Consider the following 19,385-nt stretch of genomic DNA (forward strand, 5'->3'; position numbering starts at 1 on the left):
AGAATAGAAAAATACTTTATTCATCCCCCATGGTGGAAATTCAAAAAGTCCGATGGATTGTCTCTGTTAGGTGGGATGTGAATGAAGGAAAAGGATTAGATAGGATCCCCATGAGTCTACATGCTAGTGGTGGTTGATGAGCAGTGTTAAGAGGTGACAGAGACTTCTGGTGAGGCTCCATTGGCATCAGAGACAGGTGGAGATGAGCTGGAAGCAGTTTGGGGAGATTGACAGATAGAGGAGACTTTCAAAGATCAGCGACCATATGATTGGCTTAAAAAGTTGCTAGCAAGAAGACTATTGGACCAGAGTAGTGACAACACTATTAGGAATGAGCTGAGTATGACAGCATGGGAAAACAGAATTAATAAATCGAATGAGGATGAAAAGCCCAAATTCCTGAGAATGGGGGCAGACATGACGGAACAGATCTTCCTCAATGAACTCACACAAAAGCTTCATTAGAGTAGTATGCTGACAGTGACAGTATTTATAATACATTATTTTTATGATGTAAATTTTAGTTTAATCAGTTGAAATCACAAAGCTAAAAAGAGGTCAACAGCTGATAAGTACAGCTATATTAGAGAGCTTTATACAAATCAGAGAAGTCAGAGTCTACAGAGTATACAAGTCAGAGAACCACCAGTGCTGCAACAGTTCATTCCGAGAGGAACATGATTCTTAGAAGATATCGTGATGTTCCATCCAAAATATCATCAGTCATTACTGCACCTCCTCTGGTGACCACGAATGTCTTCACAAACGTTTAGAGTTATTCATTTTAAACAAAGTGAGATTATTTATCCTATAAATAAATCTTTACCAGCTTTAACACAAGCCAGAAAGCTTCAACCTGTGGAAAGAACATCTCTATATTTCCAAATTCAAAAACACCACCCTGTTAGTGGTGCTAGAAGAAAACTTTCCACAGCAGCAAGGATTCAAACTCAAAGGACAATGAATGTGTGTTTAGAATTTAATCCATAAAGTCAGTTTTACAAACTTTTTTTTTCTGACTGACTCAACAAATCAATCAACAAATTGCACTTGACAGCTTTAGAGGCAAATTACTGGCATCTGTCTCTTGGCAACATCCCTGATCAGGGTAAGGTTTTTTAAGCCAGACTCAAACAGGAAGATATTTATGACTCAGATAAACCTTGCTGTGTTGATACAAAGACATCAGATTCTGGCTAAATCTCTGCTTCAGTGAATGGCTTGTTTGTTCAGAGAGAACAGCAACAGACATGCGCTCATGCCCTCTGGCACTGTCAAATTTTGTCATTTTTATTTGTGGTCACAAATGAATGTTTGGAAAATTGTGTAAAAATATCCAAATATTTTGAGTGTGCCAGTGTCTGGAGGAAGTAAACACCTGGATGAGAGAGAATTTTTTACAATTAAATGAAGACAAAACTGAGATCATTCTGTTTGGTAGCAAAGAGAAGAGGGTCAGCGTTGGTAAATATCTTGAGACTCGGGGCCTTACAATCACTGACTAAGTTCGTAACCTCGGAGTGTTGATAGACTCAGATCTGACTTTCAGCAGCCACATCAAAGCTGTCACCAAGGCAGCTTTTTACCACCTCAGAAACATCAACAGAATTAAAGGTTTCCTCTCCCAAAAAGACCTGGAGAAACTCATCCATGCATTCATCTCCAGTAGACTCGATTACTGTAATGCTCTTTTAACTGGACTTCCCAAAAAGAGCATTAAACATCTGCAGCTCATCCAGAACGCTGCTGCTCGAGTTTTAACCCGGACTAAGAGATCTGAACACATCACACCAGTTTTGAAATCTTTACACTGGCTTCCAGTCAGTCACAGAATAGATTTTAAAAGCCTGCTGATGGTTTACAAATCCCAGAACGGTTTAGGGCCAAAATACATCTGTGATATGTTCAGAGAATATAAACCCAGCAGAGCTCTTAGATCCAAGGACTCAGGTCAGCTGGTCCAGTCCAGAGTCCAGACTAAACATGGAGAAGCAGCATTTAGCTGTTATGCTGCAAACAAGTGGAAGAAACTACCAGTGGAGATTAAACTTTCACCAAATGTAGACATTTTTAAATCCAGGTTAAAAACATTTCTTTTCTCATGTGTCTAAGCATGAAATATATTTTAACTTATCTAGACTGTTGCTTGTTTTTAAATTCATTTAAATTATTTTATTTGTTTCTCTTTATATTTTATTTTAATGTATTTTTAATGCTTCTTACACTCCCTGCTGCAATGCTTTTATTTTATGTAAAGCACTTTGAACTGTTTGTACATGAAATGTGCTATATAAATAAATTTGATTTGATTGTGATTTGATTTGATTTTGAGATAATGAAAAAATGAAATCACTTTCCATCTGAGGATCATAAGAAAATAAAAAAAACAAAAAATTGTGTCTGGACTTGGCGTACCTGATTTGAAACAGTAGGCGTTTTCTTAAGGAATCTCAAGACTAACAAGTAAGACACATTGGACCTGTGAAAAGATTAATCCACCCACTAAGCAGTAACCATTAAGGATGGTACATTATATTTTTAGGCGTTTCACCTCTCGTGAATCTTTAGCCCCTTTCACACTGCGACCCGCTACCTTAGCGGGTCCAAATTGCACCTTCGACCCGCGCCGAGCAATGTGAACGCTTGGCGTGTTGGTGACCCGTGTCGCCTGAAACCGAGTTCAGGGGGCGTTGCCTAGTGGCAGAGCGTCACACGAAACACATAAAATGCTGGGCGTGTACAATGACGTAGGCACAAGCCATGCGTCGGAGGTAGGGTTAAATACACCTTGAGGACTCGTTTTTGCAATTGTATATGCAGTTCATGGAGATGTTATTTTACCGGGTGTGGATGGTTACAACGTGGGATGCCGCCGAAGAACATATGCGGAGAATACAAGAGCGCTATAGTCCCCGAAATGTGGCGGTAAATAACGTCCTCTGCTCGGAGGCTGAGGAGCTCGCGGACCTCCTTGTCTCCCCAGTTGGCCATATTAAAAAATGTCTTGAACTTGATGTAGGCTAAAACAGAGTAAAACTTGTCCTCACCTGTCGCTGTTGTTCTGAATCAGCTGTCCATTCTGTCTTTTAAACTCCTCACTTCACGCCACGCCCACGTCCGACCCGCGTCGATTGCGTTCACACCAAACTCGGCTCGGCAAAAAGACTAGGGTCCGACGCGGGTCGAAAGGCGAGTCGAGTTGACGCGGCAGCCCGGGTCGGCAGTGTGAACGCAACAGCGGACACGCTAAATTCGCGGATTAAACGCGGGTTATTCGGCAGTGTGAAAGGGGCTAGTAATGTTCTCATGCATAAAAAGAAATGCAAAAAGCCAGTTTTAAATTCCAAACTTTATTTTTGTACAGCCTTTACAAAATGAAGTTTGGAATTTCAAACTGGATGTAAAGTTTGGAACGTAATTATTTTAATTAAGTTTGGAACTTAATTTTCTCTCTTCTGTACAATTGCCACATTAACATGATGGAGCGGCACCAGACAAAAATAGTTACCTTCCCGGAAAAGGGAAACTGGGCCAGGCCTGGGGCGGTGGGCTCACTGGCAAGCGCCTGGTCGGCCTCAGCCCGAAGGAGAGTCAGGAAGCCACCTCCACGTGGGCCCACCACTCGGACAGTGGCGGAAATTCGAGGTTGGGTGTAGTGTGAGCTGGTCGGTCCTGACAGCAGCTCAGATTACCTGGCCTGTTTTCAGCCTCTGGGTGGCATCCTCGAGGGGGTGTGACCTGGGGATTTCTTTGTTCTTCTGGGGGACTTCAATGCCCATTGTGGCAATGATCGAGTTACCTGGAGAGGCGTGATTGGGAGGAACGGCCTCCCTGATCTAAATCCGAGTCTTGTTCTCGGACTTCTGTGCTAGCCAACAAACAACATGTCCGAGCATAAGGTGGTCCATAAGTTTACCTGGTACCAGGCCACATTAGGTCAAAGGTGATTGACTTTGTAGTCGTATCATAAGCCCTGCGGGCTTATGTCTTGGACATAAGAAGGTGAAGAAAGGGGCAGAGCTGTCAACTGATCACCACCTGGTGGTGACTTGGATCCGTTGGGGGAAAGACTACTGGTAACCCCAAACCAGTAGTGAGGGTGAACTGGGAACGTCTGGTGGAAGCCCCTGCTCATGAGGTCTTTAACTTGCACCTTTGGGAGAATTTTTTTCACATACCAGGTGAGGTTGGGGACATGGGATCTGAATGGACCATGTTCAGGACCTCCATTGTGGATGCAGCTACCAAGAATTGTGGCCTGAAGGTTGTCTGTGCCTGTTGTGGCAGTAACTGGAGGACCCGCTGGTGGGCGTAGGGGGTGAGGGAAACCGTCAAGCTGAAGAAGGAGGCCTTTCGGGCTTGGTTGTCCCAGGGGTCACCTGGTGCGGCAAAGCACCAGCGGTGAACAAGATTCGCCCTGAGATGCGAAAGGCTCTGGACATGGTGGGGCTGGCTTTGCTGACACACCTCTTCAATGTTGCATGGAAGTATGGGTCAAAGCCTGTGGAGTGGCAGACCGGGGTTGTGGTTTCCATTTTTAAGAAAGGAGACCATAGAGTGTGTTTCAACTACAGGCGGATTACACTACTCAGCCTCCCCAGGAAAGTTTACTTGAGGGTGTTGGAGTGGAGGCTCCGACTTATTGTCAGACCTCAGATTCAGGAGGAGCAGTGAGGTTTTCGCCTAGGTCGTGGAGCAGTGGAGCAGATCTTTATCCTTGCAGATTTACTGAGGGAATGGTTGGAGTTTAACCATCCAGTCTACATGTGTTTTGCAGACTTAGAAAAGGCTTATGAACGTGTTCCCTGATAGACTCTGTGGGGGGATGCTGAGGGAGTATGGGGTACCGGGGCCACTTTTATGAGCTGTAAAAGCTACCCTGTACAACCAAAGCAAGAGCTGTGTCGAACTTGTTTACAGTGCGCGTTGGACTCTGCGAGGGCTGCCCCTTGTCATCGATCCTGTTTGTGATTTTTATGGACAGGATCTCTCAAATCTCAAGGCGTTGTCGTGAAGAGGAGAACTTCTGGTTTGGGAACCTCAGGGTCGCATCTCTGCTTTTTGCGGATGATGTAGTTCTGTTAGCTTCTTCAAGCGGTTCGCAGCTGAGTATGAAGTGGCCGGGATGAAAGTTAGCTCTTCCAAATCCGAAGCCATGGTTCTCAACTGGAAAAAGGAGGAATGCCCTCTCCGGGTCAGGGATGAGACCTCTCCTCAGACGGAAGAGTTTAGGTATCTGGTTATCTTGTTCACGAGCGATGGCAGGTTGGAGCGAGAGATGGACAGATGGATTGGGGCTTTGTCAGATGTATCAGGGCGCTGCTCCAATCTGTTGTGGTAAAGAGGGAGCTGAGCTGGAAAGTGAAGCTTTCAATTTACTGTTCCGTCTTTGTTCCAGCCCTCACCCATGGTCACAAGATCTGGGTAGTAAATGAAAGAACGAGATCGCAGCTACAAGCGGCTGAAATGGGTTTCCTTCGGAGATAGGGTGAGGAGCTCGGCCACTTGGAGGGACCTCGGAGTAGAGCCACTGCTCCTTCACATAAAAAGGAGTCAGCTGAGATGGTTCGGACATCTGTTTAGGATGCCTCCTGGTCACCTCTCTTTGGAAGTTTTCTGGGCACGTCCTACTGGGAGGAGGCCCTGGAGCAGACCTAGGATTTACTTAAGGGATTTTATGTCTCATTTGGCTTGACAACACTTTGGGATCCCCGAGGAGGGGCTGGAGAGTGTTACTGGCGACAGGGATGTCTGGATTTCTCCCCTGGACCTGTCGCCTCCGTGACCCAATCTCAGATAAGCATATGAAAATGGATGGATGGAAATTATTTTCTGTCCCTTCAAACATTTGTTTCTAATTTAGAAAAATCAACTTATAGCCTTTATGTTGATTCATTTACCAATATCTGTACAACAGGCGGGTAGTTTTTCTCCCATTATGTATCGTCAGCTTTTATCTGTTTTGTCACACTCTATTGAAGTGCGGATCCCAGAGCGGACAGAGAGTCAGGAGAAGCAAATTCAGTTTATTTGTGAACAAAGTCTCACTGAGAAAAACCTGGATTGGTGAGCAGAAGAGTCGAACAAAAAACATGGGTAATCTAAGTACTGAAAATAATCCAAAGGGAAACAAAAAACTCTAGAGGTCAAGGTCCAGGGTTATTAGCCAAATATGCATTACAGAAAACATGAACACACTGGCGATGAATGGCAGAGAAGAGCAGGTATTTAAACTAATGGGGCAATCAAGGGAAGATGGAACACAGTAGTGTCAATAAAACATTGAATGATACATGACATTTCGTTATAGTTACGAAATATCAGCATGTGCAAAACAGAGAGCAGATTTTAAACACCGTCACTCAGAATGTGACCATATTCAACACCCTCTGACTTGATTCAGCATTGGCCAGTGAAGCAACTGCACCTCTGTAGGCGAGAATAACACAGAGCTGACCTCAAAACAACAAGGACGAGGGAGAAATACATTTCCCTGCTACACGCTGAGATAGGGATTTAACATTCACAACAGACTTCAGCAGAGCTCAGAGGATTCGGTGTCACCTTTTTCCAGCTTTTTATGAATGATAATGACATTAGAGAGCTATGTCGGTGTGGATCCTCGTCGTCCACAATATGAATAACCTGATATGAGTCTCGATCTACTGGTGATCAAACACGTTCTCCACATCAGCGCAGATTATTTGAAACAGTGAAAATCCAGTCTCTCAGTCTGTGCAATAAATAAACTGAATTGCTACAGCGCAAAGTATTACTTTGGCTTTCATGCTGGGAATTTTTTTGCTTTCACTCCATCTCCTCCCCCCCAGCAGCCCCCTGCCTGAATCAATTCTTATGCAGGTGCTCAGTGATGGTTACTTATTCTCGGTGTGAGTCCAAGAAATGAATAATTAGAAATAAGTCCACAATCTGAGCCCTGTGCCCAGAGTTGTATTTTATCTAATAAAATGTAATTAAAATAAAGAAATAGTATTTGATGTGGGAGGTTAAACTGACTTTTACAACATTTGCATAATTTTGAAATATGTTCAACATTCAGTCAGGTCACACACGTTGGCATTCTCCGCAGCTCCCTCTCCCTCTGCAACCCAGAATATCAAGACAGTAAGCTGTCAAACACTAAAGTCAACTTCACCTCATTTCAAAAGCCCGAGGTTAGAGTTTGATGGTGTTACACACAAACAAAACACCATCCACTGAGGTTTGCCAGAAAAAGGATACTGAAAGTTTTTCTTCCTCTCCCCCCTCAGAGCACGAAGCGCAACCTGAGCTCTTCATCTTCAAAGAGTTGTGTGCCCTGAAAGATGAGCCGGGGCCATGCAAGGCCATCAAGGACAGATTCTTCTTCAATGTAAACACGGGACACTGTGAGCAGTTCGAATATGGAGGCTGCAGAGGTAACGCCAACAACTTTGAGACCTTGGAAGAGTGTGAGGAAACATGTGTTGTCTCAGGTGAGTGAAACCATTACAAAGTGGATTTTAGCATATTTCTTCTATTTCAGTTTGATTAAACCGTGACTAAAGATCCTAATGTTTTGATACACAAGAATGAAAAAAATAAAGGATCGCTGTAATAATGACTGCTGACATCACATTCTGTAGATTTACATTGTAATTCTGTTTCGTGTAAATGCTTTTTCTCAAGGACTGTTGTTCTTAATTAGGCTTCATTGCCACCTAGGGCATAAAATCCTATTACAAAGTTATTTTGTTGCTATGCAGCTAACATGGAACATTGGCAGCACATTAATAAGCACAGTTTTGCTGAGGGCATCTGCTTAAAGGGGGGAAAAAGGTAATCTAATCTGTATTGCATATAGATTACAAAAAACTATGGTGCTGATAAATTATAGGTGAATGAATCATTCATAATTTTTAAATAGGTGCTCAGGCTCAGACTGGATTTCCCACTTCATTTTTCGGCTTAGGCAGAAGTTTCATTAGATTGGCAATTGGTTTTAAATCTCTAGGTGAGGAGTAAACCAACAGAAATCCAGTAAAATAATACATACATACTGGGTTTTTAATGATGGAAAAGATGGAAAACAAAACTTATTTGCTTTTAGTGATTAACAACCTCTTACACATGTGACAGCATGATGTTTTTTTCACATATTGGTTGGGGCTTATTTGCACAAAAAATAAACCAAAAACCTCTCTTGTTTATTCACTGCTGTTCCTCTTTGGTAAGTCAGTCATACCAAACAGAGGTGGAGCCGCACTGTATCAAAAGCATCTGCTGAATGCCATTTCCAAACACTTCATTCTTCAGTGGGAACACTTATTGACGGGTCGAAAACACTGAGGGGACTGATCATTTTCTCAGACAGAGGAGAACATCTTACACATGAGATGTTGACAATCTGCCCACAACATCTGCTCACAGTCAATAATAAGATGGCAATCTCATCACCACAAGTAATCTAACCTGCTAGTATGCAATTACATTTGGAAGATTTAGGGAAAAACTGCATTGAGCAGAGAAGTAAATATAACAAATAGTTGAAGGTATGGATGTCTGTGTTTTGGTGGAGAGAGGAGCTTCTGCATGGCAGTGTTACCAGATAAGTGTTGACTTCAAAATGTACATAAAAACAGAGATGCCGTTTATTATCTATAATTTGAATATGCATCTATGACTTATAATGATGCTGCTGTTGGTAGTTTTTTGATTAGTTACATTGTCAATATTGTTGAAGGGACACATTTATTACAAATCTAATGTCAGAGACGGGAAGATAGTGAAAGAGGTGGTGCAAGAAGTTCCTTTTTTCAGCTCCTTTTTTTACCCCTTTCTTTTGTCAGATGGGAAATTTTACTCAGCCATCATCATTGCTAAGTTACCCTCACATTCATTCACAACACCACAAGTTCAAGCATGATTTGTGATATCTATTTCTTCGAAAATAGTGACCAACTGAAAATTTACAGGTGTGAGTTTGACTAAAGCATCATGAACTGACAGTGTGTGGGTGGACCCCCTGGTGCTTTGTCCACAACAATTTGTAGCACCAGCCTGTCTTGGAGACCTAGTAACATACAATTTACATAACACTTTCAACATGGTACAAGTCTGAACCGCTGCACACGTGTCACATTAATAGACAGACACGCAACGCAAAGGTGGTTTACTTTTGACAGATTATCAGCTCTTCAAAGGAAAACTAGTCAACATTGTCCAAACTTTTCTCCTCTTAGCTTTGACTTCGGATAATTGGCTGCAAAAGAGAGCGATTTATTTCACATAATCTAAGACAAATCAAAGAGAAAATTGTGCTTGAAAGAATTTGAGCTGCAGCTGAAGCTTCTCATGTCTCCATATGTCAATATTTTGACAAAAAAATATTTAGATTTATTTTCCCCAACAATTCAACATTTTATGAGAAAACTATAACTCCAGAAGGAGTTGGGAAAATTTGTAAAATGTTCAATGACGAAAGTCTGTAAAGGATCTAGCAGTCACATTAACAAACATGAAATGGCGTGTTCCCACTATGCAGTCCGGTACGGGTCGGGTCGGAACGGTTCGCTTATTTCAGTGTTTCCATTATCACGAAAGCGTACCGATCCGTACCGTACCATTACCATTTTCGTAACCCTTCTGCTTGGGGTACCGAGCACACAGGACCGGTTCCAGGCTCTGCTCTCCGGTGTTGGTGAGGAGGCTGTGCAGCGGGAGCTCGATGGTGCTGTGCTAAACGAAAATGTTTTCCAGCTGATTGCCACAAATATGGCAGAGAGTGGTTTCAACCGGACCGCGAGCCAGTGTCGCATTTAGCTGAAGAAGCTTTGAGGTGGTTCCAAATTATGGATGTTATTTGTTATTTGCTATTTACGCTTCAGCACGCACTCCGCCCACCCCTGAGGGTCCCCTTTGTACAGTGGGAACGCAAAGCTGACCCCAAAGCGACCCGTACTGTACCGTTCTGAACCGACCCGTACCGGACTGCATAGTGGGAACGAGGCTATATTGATGGTATAATCTGACCAGCTCCATTTTAGTGAAGCAATAAGCATTTGGCCTGTGCATAAAGTAATCCTTGGGCATCATGTTTGATGTTAGGTTTTTGGAGAACTGCATGCAAGTCCATTTATGTTGTTAAAATACCCAAAATCCTTCACTCTGCATGAGGGAGAGTAACGCAGGCAGATATCTCTTGGTAAGCATGTTTATGCATTTAGCAGACGCTTTTATCCAAAGCGACTTACAAATTAGGATATAACATTACAGCTAACATCAAAGCTAACAATAGGCTACATAGAAGGAAACCGCTAGTCAGACTATGTCGGAGGTGACATGGGTGAGAGTATAGAGATAGAGTGCAGGCATAGAGGGAAGTACAGAAAGATAAATTGCAGTAGAAGGGGTAGGGAAGTACAGGGTAAGTGCTAGGATTGGAGATGCTCTCTGAAGAGCTGGGTCTGGGTCTGTTATATTTTGTATCATTAAAAGTAAGATAGTAAATACACAAAGCCCACAATTTAAAGAAAATAGGATAAAAGTAATATGAAATAAACCTGCATATTTTGCCATTGAAAATATCTTAACTGGTTAAGTCAAAATGTGTTTTTTATATCAAATGTAAGGTTATAATTACGTGATTTTAATAATAGGTTGTGATCTAAAGTGGGCTGGTCTGAGGCTACGGCTACACGAAAACGAAACGAGGTTTTTTTTGAAAACGGGTACGAAAATTCTTGCGACCACACGGCAACGCGCTGCTGTAAAGACTCAGGTCCAGACGAAAACGGATGAAAACGATGAAACGATGCAGTACACACGCCACTGTGTCACGCCACGCTGTGAGACAATAGAGAAGTGTTAAAATTGGCTCACAGCGTCAACGTTTGACTGACGCAAAAACGTTTTAGCTGTAACAATGGAAACGAAACAAGGCCGTTTTCAAACTTTCCCACTCTGGAACCCGTTCTCAAAAACTATCGTTTTGGGGTAGTGGGAACGCCGGCTCCGTGTGGCCGCGACAGCGAAACGATAAGAAAAAGTATTGTTTAAAGTGAAAAACATTTTCGTGTAGACGCAGCCTGAGGCATGAAACTCCAGGGCTGAAAATGAGTCCCACTCCGGCCCTGGTTCACAGCCTCTGATTACTCTGATTGATTTCTGATGGCCCAACTGATGGCCCAGCATAGCCCCCCTCCTCACTTTCAACTTTATCACTTCAAGTTGAGCTCAAAAGTTCACATAAGAGTAAAAGAAGTTCAATTATCAGAGTTTTATGCACCTTAAAACACAAAAGTAAGGAGTGACTTAGCAAGGACAACAGCCAAACTAGGGCAAGTTTAACATTAAGAAATATGGGTCCACACAGGAATTGTTACGCTAAAGAGATTTTCAGCTATTGTTTTGATGAAGATTCTCAGTCATCCAGGTCATGGTAATCAAAGGAGCTTGAATAAGGGCAACGGGACTTCTTCTTGGATCTTGAAGATGTTTCACATGTCATCCGACAGGCTACTTCAGTTCTGAACTAGATGGTGGGGAGTATCAGCTTATAAGCAGAGAGGGTCGTTACAGTCACATGTGCACCGAGTCCCCTGACCAATGTGCATGTCGTTAGAGTCATTATCATCTCTGAATTGTCTGCCTGCCTGAAAGGGTGAATTTTGGTCACAGGATCCAACGTGCAAATGATTGTGAAACTGCTTGGGGAGGAGAGACAATTGCTGCATTGTAGGTGCTGGGAAGGTGATACCTGAGACTACCTCCTCTGTTCAAAGGTGGTTTTTGCAGTTTAACATAGATTGCTTTCTTGACTTCTTTCTCAAATCCTGTCTTCTCTATCCAGAAATCAAGCTCTTGTGATTCAGCTGTTGTTTCAGTTGAAGCTGAAGCTGAAGCTTGCTGCTAATTTCTGTTAACTTGATTGGAATTTTTAAATGGTTAAACCTTGAAAATTGTCATTCTATGAGAACTTATAGAGTCACATGTGGTGGTGAAACTTCTCTCAGAGACAGCAATGATGCTGTGGAGAGGGCATCGTCAGCTGAAGTGAAAGCTCACACTGCTAAGCCCTTTTCAAAGATTTTTCACATTCCAAGGCTCTTTCTGTCACGTTCACAGGCATGTCTGTCGGAACACTAGAGAAAGAGTGATAAGTGCCTTGATTGATAAAGCTCTGAATGTTATGTATCGCATAAAAGGGGCTTGATAGACAAAATAAAGATAAAATCCCAAAGCCGCCATTGATTTAGTTGTACCATCATAAATCAGTATTTGGAAAAGCACAGTGAGGCCAGCCAAGTGCAGCATTGACAGTGAAGCAGTACGTTCTGTCATTGACCACAGTGTACACATATTTTCTTTGAGTGGTACTTCATTATAACATCACAAAACTTTTGCACTGAAAAGCAATCAAAGCTGCAACAATTAGACCTTTCACTCGTGGCAGTTCAATTTACTCGCAGTTGCTCTGCAGTGGCATTTAGCAGGGTGGAACTGAGAATCCGAGAATGACACATGAACACCTCTGTCACTTCCAGAAAGGCTATGGACAGTGTGTAACAGTATCTGCCATTTGCAGAAAGCATATGATACATTTTTGTACTTTGATATGTTGGATGAACATGAATTATGCCCTTGCATGCAACGCGATAACACATCTGCATGGCATGTTATTCCGTAATATGACAAAGTGCTTTGTGTCACTGGCAAACATTAACCTTCACCTTACTGCATGCTATGTGTTCCAGTATGCTGCCAGACAAGAGGATCATGAATGAATTTGCATTCAGCAGGCTTTGTCACATCCATTTTAGCATTTTCCACACAAACAAATCTGTTTGCTGCTTTTTAAACATAAACTAAATGTAACTAAATTGAACATATGTATAAAATTCGCACATTTTCACAATGTATATACACAGTATATACACATACATATAGCCTACATATATATTTGTTCTTATATACAGTAAAATCCACCAAATAAAAGGTCTTTATTCAAAAGGTATTTTGCAGCTCTTAGTGGTATTCATTAATTTGAATCCATGTTTTGTTTGTATCATTTGTTCATGCATTCACAGTATGGTATATGTGAAGGAACATGTAGCAACAACAACTGCATGTGTTCTATAGAAGGGTTGCACTGCTCAGCACAATGTTTTCAGAACAAATAGAAAGAAAGTGAGACCCATCCACTCTAACACCAGAGCTTTTGAATCTGTGAACACTAGAATGTTTGGTTAAATTATCAGATATGTACCAGTTATTCCACTGCAAATACTCTTCTTTTCTTTCTGTGCAGAGAAAGGAGTATTTAATTCAATTCAAACAACTTTGTTTGTTCCCGTGGGGCAGTTAAAAGCACACAGAGCAGTTGTTAACACACAAGTCAAGGAAAGTACGTGTAAACAGGAAGTAAAGAGTAAAACGTTAAGTTAATGCGGTAAAAATTAATATTCTTCCAAAACTTTTGTTCTTATTCCAAACTATTCCTATACTAATACGAAAATCCTTCTTTACATCCATAGGTGCAGTGTATTCTTTGGACAAACATCAAAAAGTTTTAGAAGTGCTTTTAGGTACCAGCTGGATTGTTATTTGAGTGTGCACAACACATGTCACCTTTTTTTGAGTACCACTGCAGTGTAGGTGAAAAAAGAATAGATCTATCAGATGTTTCTTGCCAATCGGCTGTGCGCTTACACGATTTCATAACTGGGCTCAAATCTTCCCAACTATCTGATGTGTGTTTTGCCGGTGGGATGTGTGTGACTGAATGGTCCATGGTCCAATGTACATGTTACATTGAGCTGATGTGAGACTAACGGCATATTTATGTTGTGTCCAATAAGTATGTGTCAATGTGAGTTTGTTAAACCTCTCCCTTAACCCACCTCCCTCGTATGATTCGTCAGGTTCCGGTGACACATGAGAGATACATTACAGGTCCTCTGGTGCCATGAAGTCTGTTGCAGCTGTTGAAATTAGTTTCCTGGCTGAAACAAACTCAGGAAAGAATGTTAATGGTTGCAATTGCCATTGAAATCCATATGTCATGTTCAAGGTGTGGTATACAAAGGAGTGGGGAAAACTTGGTGTCATATCAGTTAGTCTGCGATCTTTGACACCTTCTGTGGTTGAGATTAGACAAAGGCTTAATTTGCACATCAAGTTCCTGCTCATCAGGTTACTGGGAGTGACTTCAGAGAGCAAGAATGCGTATTTGAAGCTTGAATGTTTGAATGAATACACATTTGAATAGGACAGTGCCTCCTTCCTTCTTCACAAGCTGGTTTAGCTAATCAGTAGGAGTCCATCTCTCTCCCACAACCCCCAACCACTTTCCGTCCAACTTGTCTGCTGGTGTCGATAAGGTGTTTCAGTGACAATCACACTTCCAGTGTCCACGTTGGCCACAGAAATCACTTGGAAATCTCTTTTCCCAGTTCTTGTGATGGCCATGTCCCTCCCCTGTTGTTCTTTGCGTGTGTGGAATTTGCTTTGGTTTAAACTTTTCTGCATGCTAAGTAGGGCTGTAGCGATACACTAATCTCACGATACGGTACACGATATTCAGCCAATGATATGATTCGATTCGATACGATTCGATACGATACGATCCGATACGATTCGATACAATTCGATACACTTACATAATTTTCTGGGGGGGAAAAGGTGACAGTGTGATTTGACATGAATCGTCACTGATTGGACTGTTGGTCCAACCTTTGAACTGGAAGGACAACACAGCCAGACAAACAGAAACAAACGAACATGTCACAAACGTGAGAGCTATGCACTTTTTACAACATTTTTATGAACTAATTTATCGCTGTTTTGTATAATGTGACCCCCCGGCATTGTATTGTATTACCTTAATGCTCTGTGTTTTCACTAATTGTAACGTCTGACTTTTCAATAAAGTTAGCTTTAAAAAAAAAAATTTAAATGTTAAAATAAAAAAATAATTTAACTTAAAAAAAAAATTAAAAATCGATACTCATGGCTGAAAAATCGATACTTTATAGGGAAACGATATATCAATATATATCGCAGGATCAATAAAATTGCTCAGCCCTAATGCTAAGGGAAGTTGTTTTTGCAGTAATCTCTTACTTCATGTCTCTGCTTCTACTTTCCACATCTCAAAACATTCTTTTTTAATTTTGTTTTTTCTTCTCATTTCTTGTTCCTTTTTCTTCTAACTTTGCTATATTAAACTCTTATCCCCACAATTCTTTTTCATGATATCTACAATTGGCCCCTCTGGAGGTCCATCCTCAACAGAAAACCTACTCCCCATTCCAAACAAGAGGGCCATACGACAATCCAATCCAGACGTCTCTGTCATTGGATACTTTATTCAAATGCTAAGTCACAAAAGCCGACTGCTTCGTTTGAGGCTACAAGCAGTAAAAAGTAATTATTAAGTGTTCATTTTAAAAGAAAAAAAAGCCCTGTTACTTGTTTAAAGCTACAAGTAATGGAAAAATCTTATCACTTCGTTTTCATTGCTACAAGTAATAGAAAGCTAGCCAACTGTGGAGATCATACGAAATGAAAATGTTTTCTAATTAAAACCCAAATTTGAAAGAAAATGAATTTAATGTCAATATTTCAGTACTCACCAGATGAAGTTTGCTGAATTATGTTTGTGAAATCCCAGCAGCAACTATCCAGGACGCTGAATAAGTTTGGAGGCTGGAAATGATTCAATTCAATTCAGTTTTATTTATATAGTGCCAAATTGCAACAAATGTCATCTCAAGGCACTTAAATAGTATAGTTCAATTCAAGCCAATTGGAATTCAATTCATTGTAATCATAATTATTTTCAAAATAATCCAATTCATTCATATAGAGCCAATTCAAAAACAATTTCCTGGCTAAGGAAATCAACAGATTGCCCCGAAACTTGTCTTCAGTCCAATCTCTCGTCCTGAGCGTGCCTGAGGCCACTGTGGAAAGTAACGACTCCATTTTAACAGGAAGAAACCTCTGGCAGAACCAGACTCGGGAAGGGTGGGGACCAGCTGGGGTTTGAGAAGACAGAAAAGATGGGAAACACGAGTTAACGACCACAATAATGTCCCATGTACATAATATCAAACGGGGGAAAAAGAGAGTAAAGTGAGGAAAGGTGTGACAGATGAGGCCCCCCAGCAGTCTGGGCCTATAGCAGCTTAACTATGGGATGTTTCAGGATGACTTGAGCCATCCCTAACTATAAGCTTTATCAAAAAGGAAAGTTTTAAGCCTGGTCTTAAAAGTGGAAAGGGTGTCTGCTTCCCGGACATTTACTGGCAGCTTATTCTACAAGAGAGGGGCCTGATAACTGAAGGCTCTGCCTTCCATTCTACTTTTAGAAACCCTGGGAACCACAAGTAAACCTGCATTTTGGGAGCAAAGTTAGTCAGAAGGGATAAATAAAGTGATTATTAGTAGTCCAAGAGGAGCAAGAAATTCCACAGAACCACTCATCATTAGGTGCAGATATTTTTCTAAACATGTGCAAACACAAATGTAAATACATTAAATTAGGAATAGGAATAGTTAGTCAGGAATAGTTTTTCAGAATTCTTGAAGGACATTCCAAAGCTCTTCTTTGAATGTTGGCTGCCTTTTGTTCTGTTCTCTGTCAAGATCATCCCACATGCACTGGATAGTGTAGTGAATTAGTGAAGATTGCCACCTTTCATGTGGGTGACCTGAGTTTGAATCCTGACCCCCTGCATGAAAGGTACTACCTCCAGTAGGGGTCCTGAGGCAAGACTCACTTACGCTACCTGCCTACCTGGGATATGAGTGTAAGGTGCTTTGGATAAAAGCGTCGGCCAAATGCATAAACATAAACATTGCTTAAAAAATGCTGCAATCTGGGCTCAGAGGATGTCAAGTCATAACTGATAGTGTTCCACTAGTGTGTTTGTCTATTGACCTATGTTTTTACTGCATCTGCAGTGTGTAAGGAATAAATAAATGTTCCTAGAGGCCAAACAGATGCTCTCCTGACAGCACTGCAGGGTGGATCCAAATCTGACTACTTTTTCATGTTCATAATTTCGTCAGTTTTGACAACAGTGGCTGAAATGCAGCCCAAAACCATGACAGAGCCCCCATCATGCTTTACAGATGGCTATTGATGCTCACTGCTGTTCCTCTCTTCTAACCTCCGACCGACACAACATAGATATTAACCAGTAAGTTCAAATGTGTATTTATAACTCATGAAGACTTTTTGCAGCTGATTTTTAGCCCATTCTGTGTGTAATTTGGCATACCATAGACTTTTCTCCTTGTTTTTCTCATTTAAGACAATTTCTGGACTCTAGCTGGAAGTGACATAAGAATATGCTGTATATATATATGCTGTTTTAGGAAATCTGGGATGGACAAATGCAGCCGGCTTCTCTAAACAAACATAGTTACCTGTACTGTATAGTACTAAATTATTTCTTCCAGTTTTGGAGGTAATTTTTAGAAAAAATAAGTCATCACATTGATGTGTCACAGCATGGCAGGAACATTTGGCTATTTTTTGTCTAAGAATCACATTTATAGCATATTTTCATGTTTTATAAATTTTATGTTTTGTTTTTAAATGAAATCTTTTACTATTTTTAACACATGCAGAACCAACGACAAACAAGCAGTTAAGAGGAAGGTACGGCAGGCAGGGTAATGGCCAACTCATTAAAACTCATAAAACATTTCCTTTCAGCTAAGAGACCTAATTCAACTCCTATTCTACTCTCCTTTTACCTTTGATATTGCTGTTTGATATTGTGTTATGTCCTTTCACTGGCATTTTTTCCACTGTTCTTCTCATGTTTCTTTGTTTACACGTATGCACCAGTGCTACATGTTTAGGTTTAGGAAAAATAAATACAATGGTTAGGTTTAGGAAATTAAACACCTGATTAAGTTTAGGGAAAAATAAAGGAGAGAAGATTGTTTCTGGTTTGCTTTGTGTGAATAATGTCACAAACGAATTGGACAGCTTCTCTCTTGTCCTCGTAGGAGTGGATATGAAGGTATTCTGATAGTCAGAACCAATCAACCAATGTGATTGGTTCTGACAATTAAACTGCACTGTCATTGGTTATCTTTGATCTATTCTGCATTCATATTTCATTTGACCCACACAAGTTTGTTTTAAACTAAAACAGTCAAGCATGTACACACCCTTACATAATCTGTTTGTTTCTCAAAAATCATCACTCTATATATAGTGACATATATCTCTGAATTCATATGTGATTAGTACAGCATCAGTCTGAGATATTTCACTGGGCTATGAGGTGAGACGATATAGCTATGAAACATGCACTGCTCATCATTACTGTCATTTTCCAAACAAATCTCAAACAATCCCTCTTTACAGTGTTTTTGCTTATCTTATAGGATGGTAAATTCAAAATCCATAAATTGTGACATTTTCAGGCATTTAGTTATGCTCGAAGAAACGTTTCTGAGCCTTTTTACCCCCAGTTTCTGTTTTACATTTAATAGTTTGTCATTCATTAACCGATGTAGAAAATATGTGGCAGATAAACAGCTCATGAAAATTACTACGAATGGTAATCTTTAGTCGCAGACCTGGCAGGCCGCTTAACTCCCAGACACATTTAATCTCAGAGAATTATTCAGCCATTCCAATTTATTGCACCTTTTTCTGTCATTTAAATTTTTCTGCTGAGATAACACAGTCATATTTTCTCTCCTTCGGGGTAAAATTGCAAGAAAACTGGCCTTTAACACTGAGACTTCCATCCCTCACACTGGACATATGTATTACTTTTCTAAACACACAAATAACATCATAAAAAGGCTTTTCATAACAAAACGAAAATGAAGGTGATGGTTAAACCTCCTACCTCATTGAGTTCTTTGTAGTTCCTTTGTCTCACCCCAGTGGTCACTGCTATTTTAACACATATTGTCCCCTTATATTTGAAATGAAAGGAAAGGATGAGAGATCAAATGTCTTTTCTTTCTATATGATAACTTTAAAACACATATCAACCCTTCCACCTTCACAGCTTTAATAGAAAAGTACATTTTGAATTATTCATCACAGCACTCCTCCAGAGAGAGAACTAGCCTTTACCCTTTTCACATATGTGTTTGCCCAGTGCTTTAAAGTCAAAGTCACCTCATAAAACATATTTAGATGTTACAATGATCGCATTTTAATCGTGGTCGCCCTTTAGTGGAGTGTGGCTATTCAAAGACTTAACAGATAAACCAAACTGAGGGAGCACAACTTTAAGATATCCCCCGGCAGTCATATTAGCAATCTTTACATGCAGACAATAGTGACTTTGGAGTAGAATCAGCATATATTTAGTCACATGTCTGAAGGCTTAGCAGAATACTAAGTAAGCTTCTACCATGTT

At 40.8% G+C, this 19,385-nt stretch overlaps 1 protein-coding gene across 3 annotated transcripts in view; it reads left to right on the forward strand.

The window, feature by feature from the left end:
* The window catches only part of tfpia (tissue factor pathway inhibitor a), a 69,017-nt gene that overhangs the window by 33,459 nt on the left and 16,173 nt on the right, over nucleotides 1–19,385 (forward strand). For all 3 annotated transcript variants that reach the window (XM_075479035.1, XM_075479034.1, XM_075479032.1), the window contains exon 2: nucleotides 7,272–7,475. In XM_075479035.1, the coding sequence (XP_075335150.1) occupies nucleotides 7,272–7,475 (204 nt within the window). The remainder of the gene's footprint in view (nucleotides 1–7,271; nucleotides 7,476–19,385) is intronic.

This window comes from Odontesthes bonariensis, chromosome 12 (assembly GCF_027942865.1).
Source record: "Odontesthes bonariensis isolate fOdoBon6 chromosome 12, fOdoBon6.hap1, whole genome shotgun sequence".
Lineage (NCBI taxonomy): Eukaryota > Metazoa > Chordata > Actinopteri > Atheriniformes > Atherinopsidae > Odontesthes > Odontesthes bonariensis.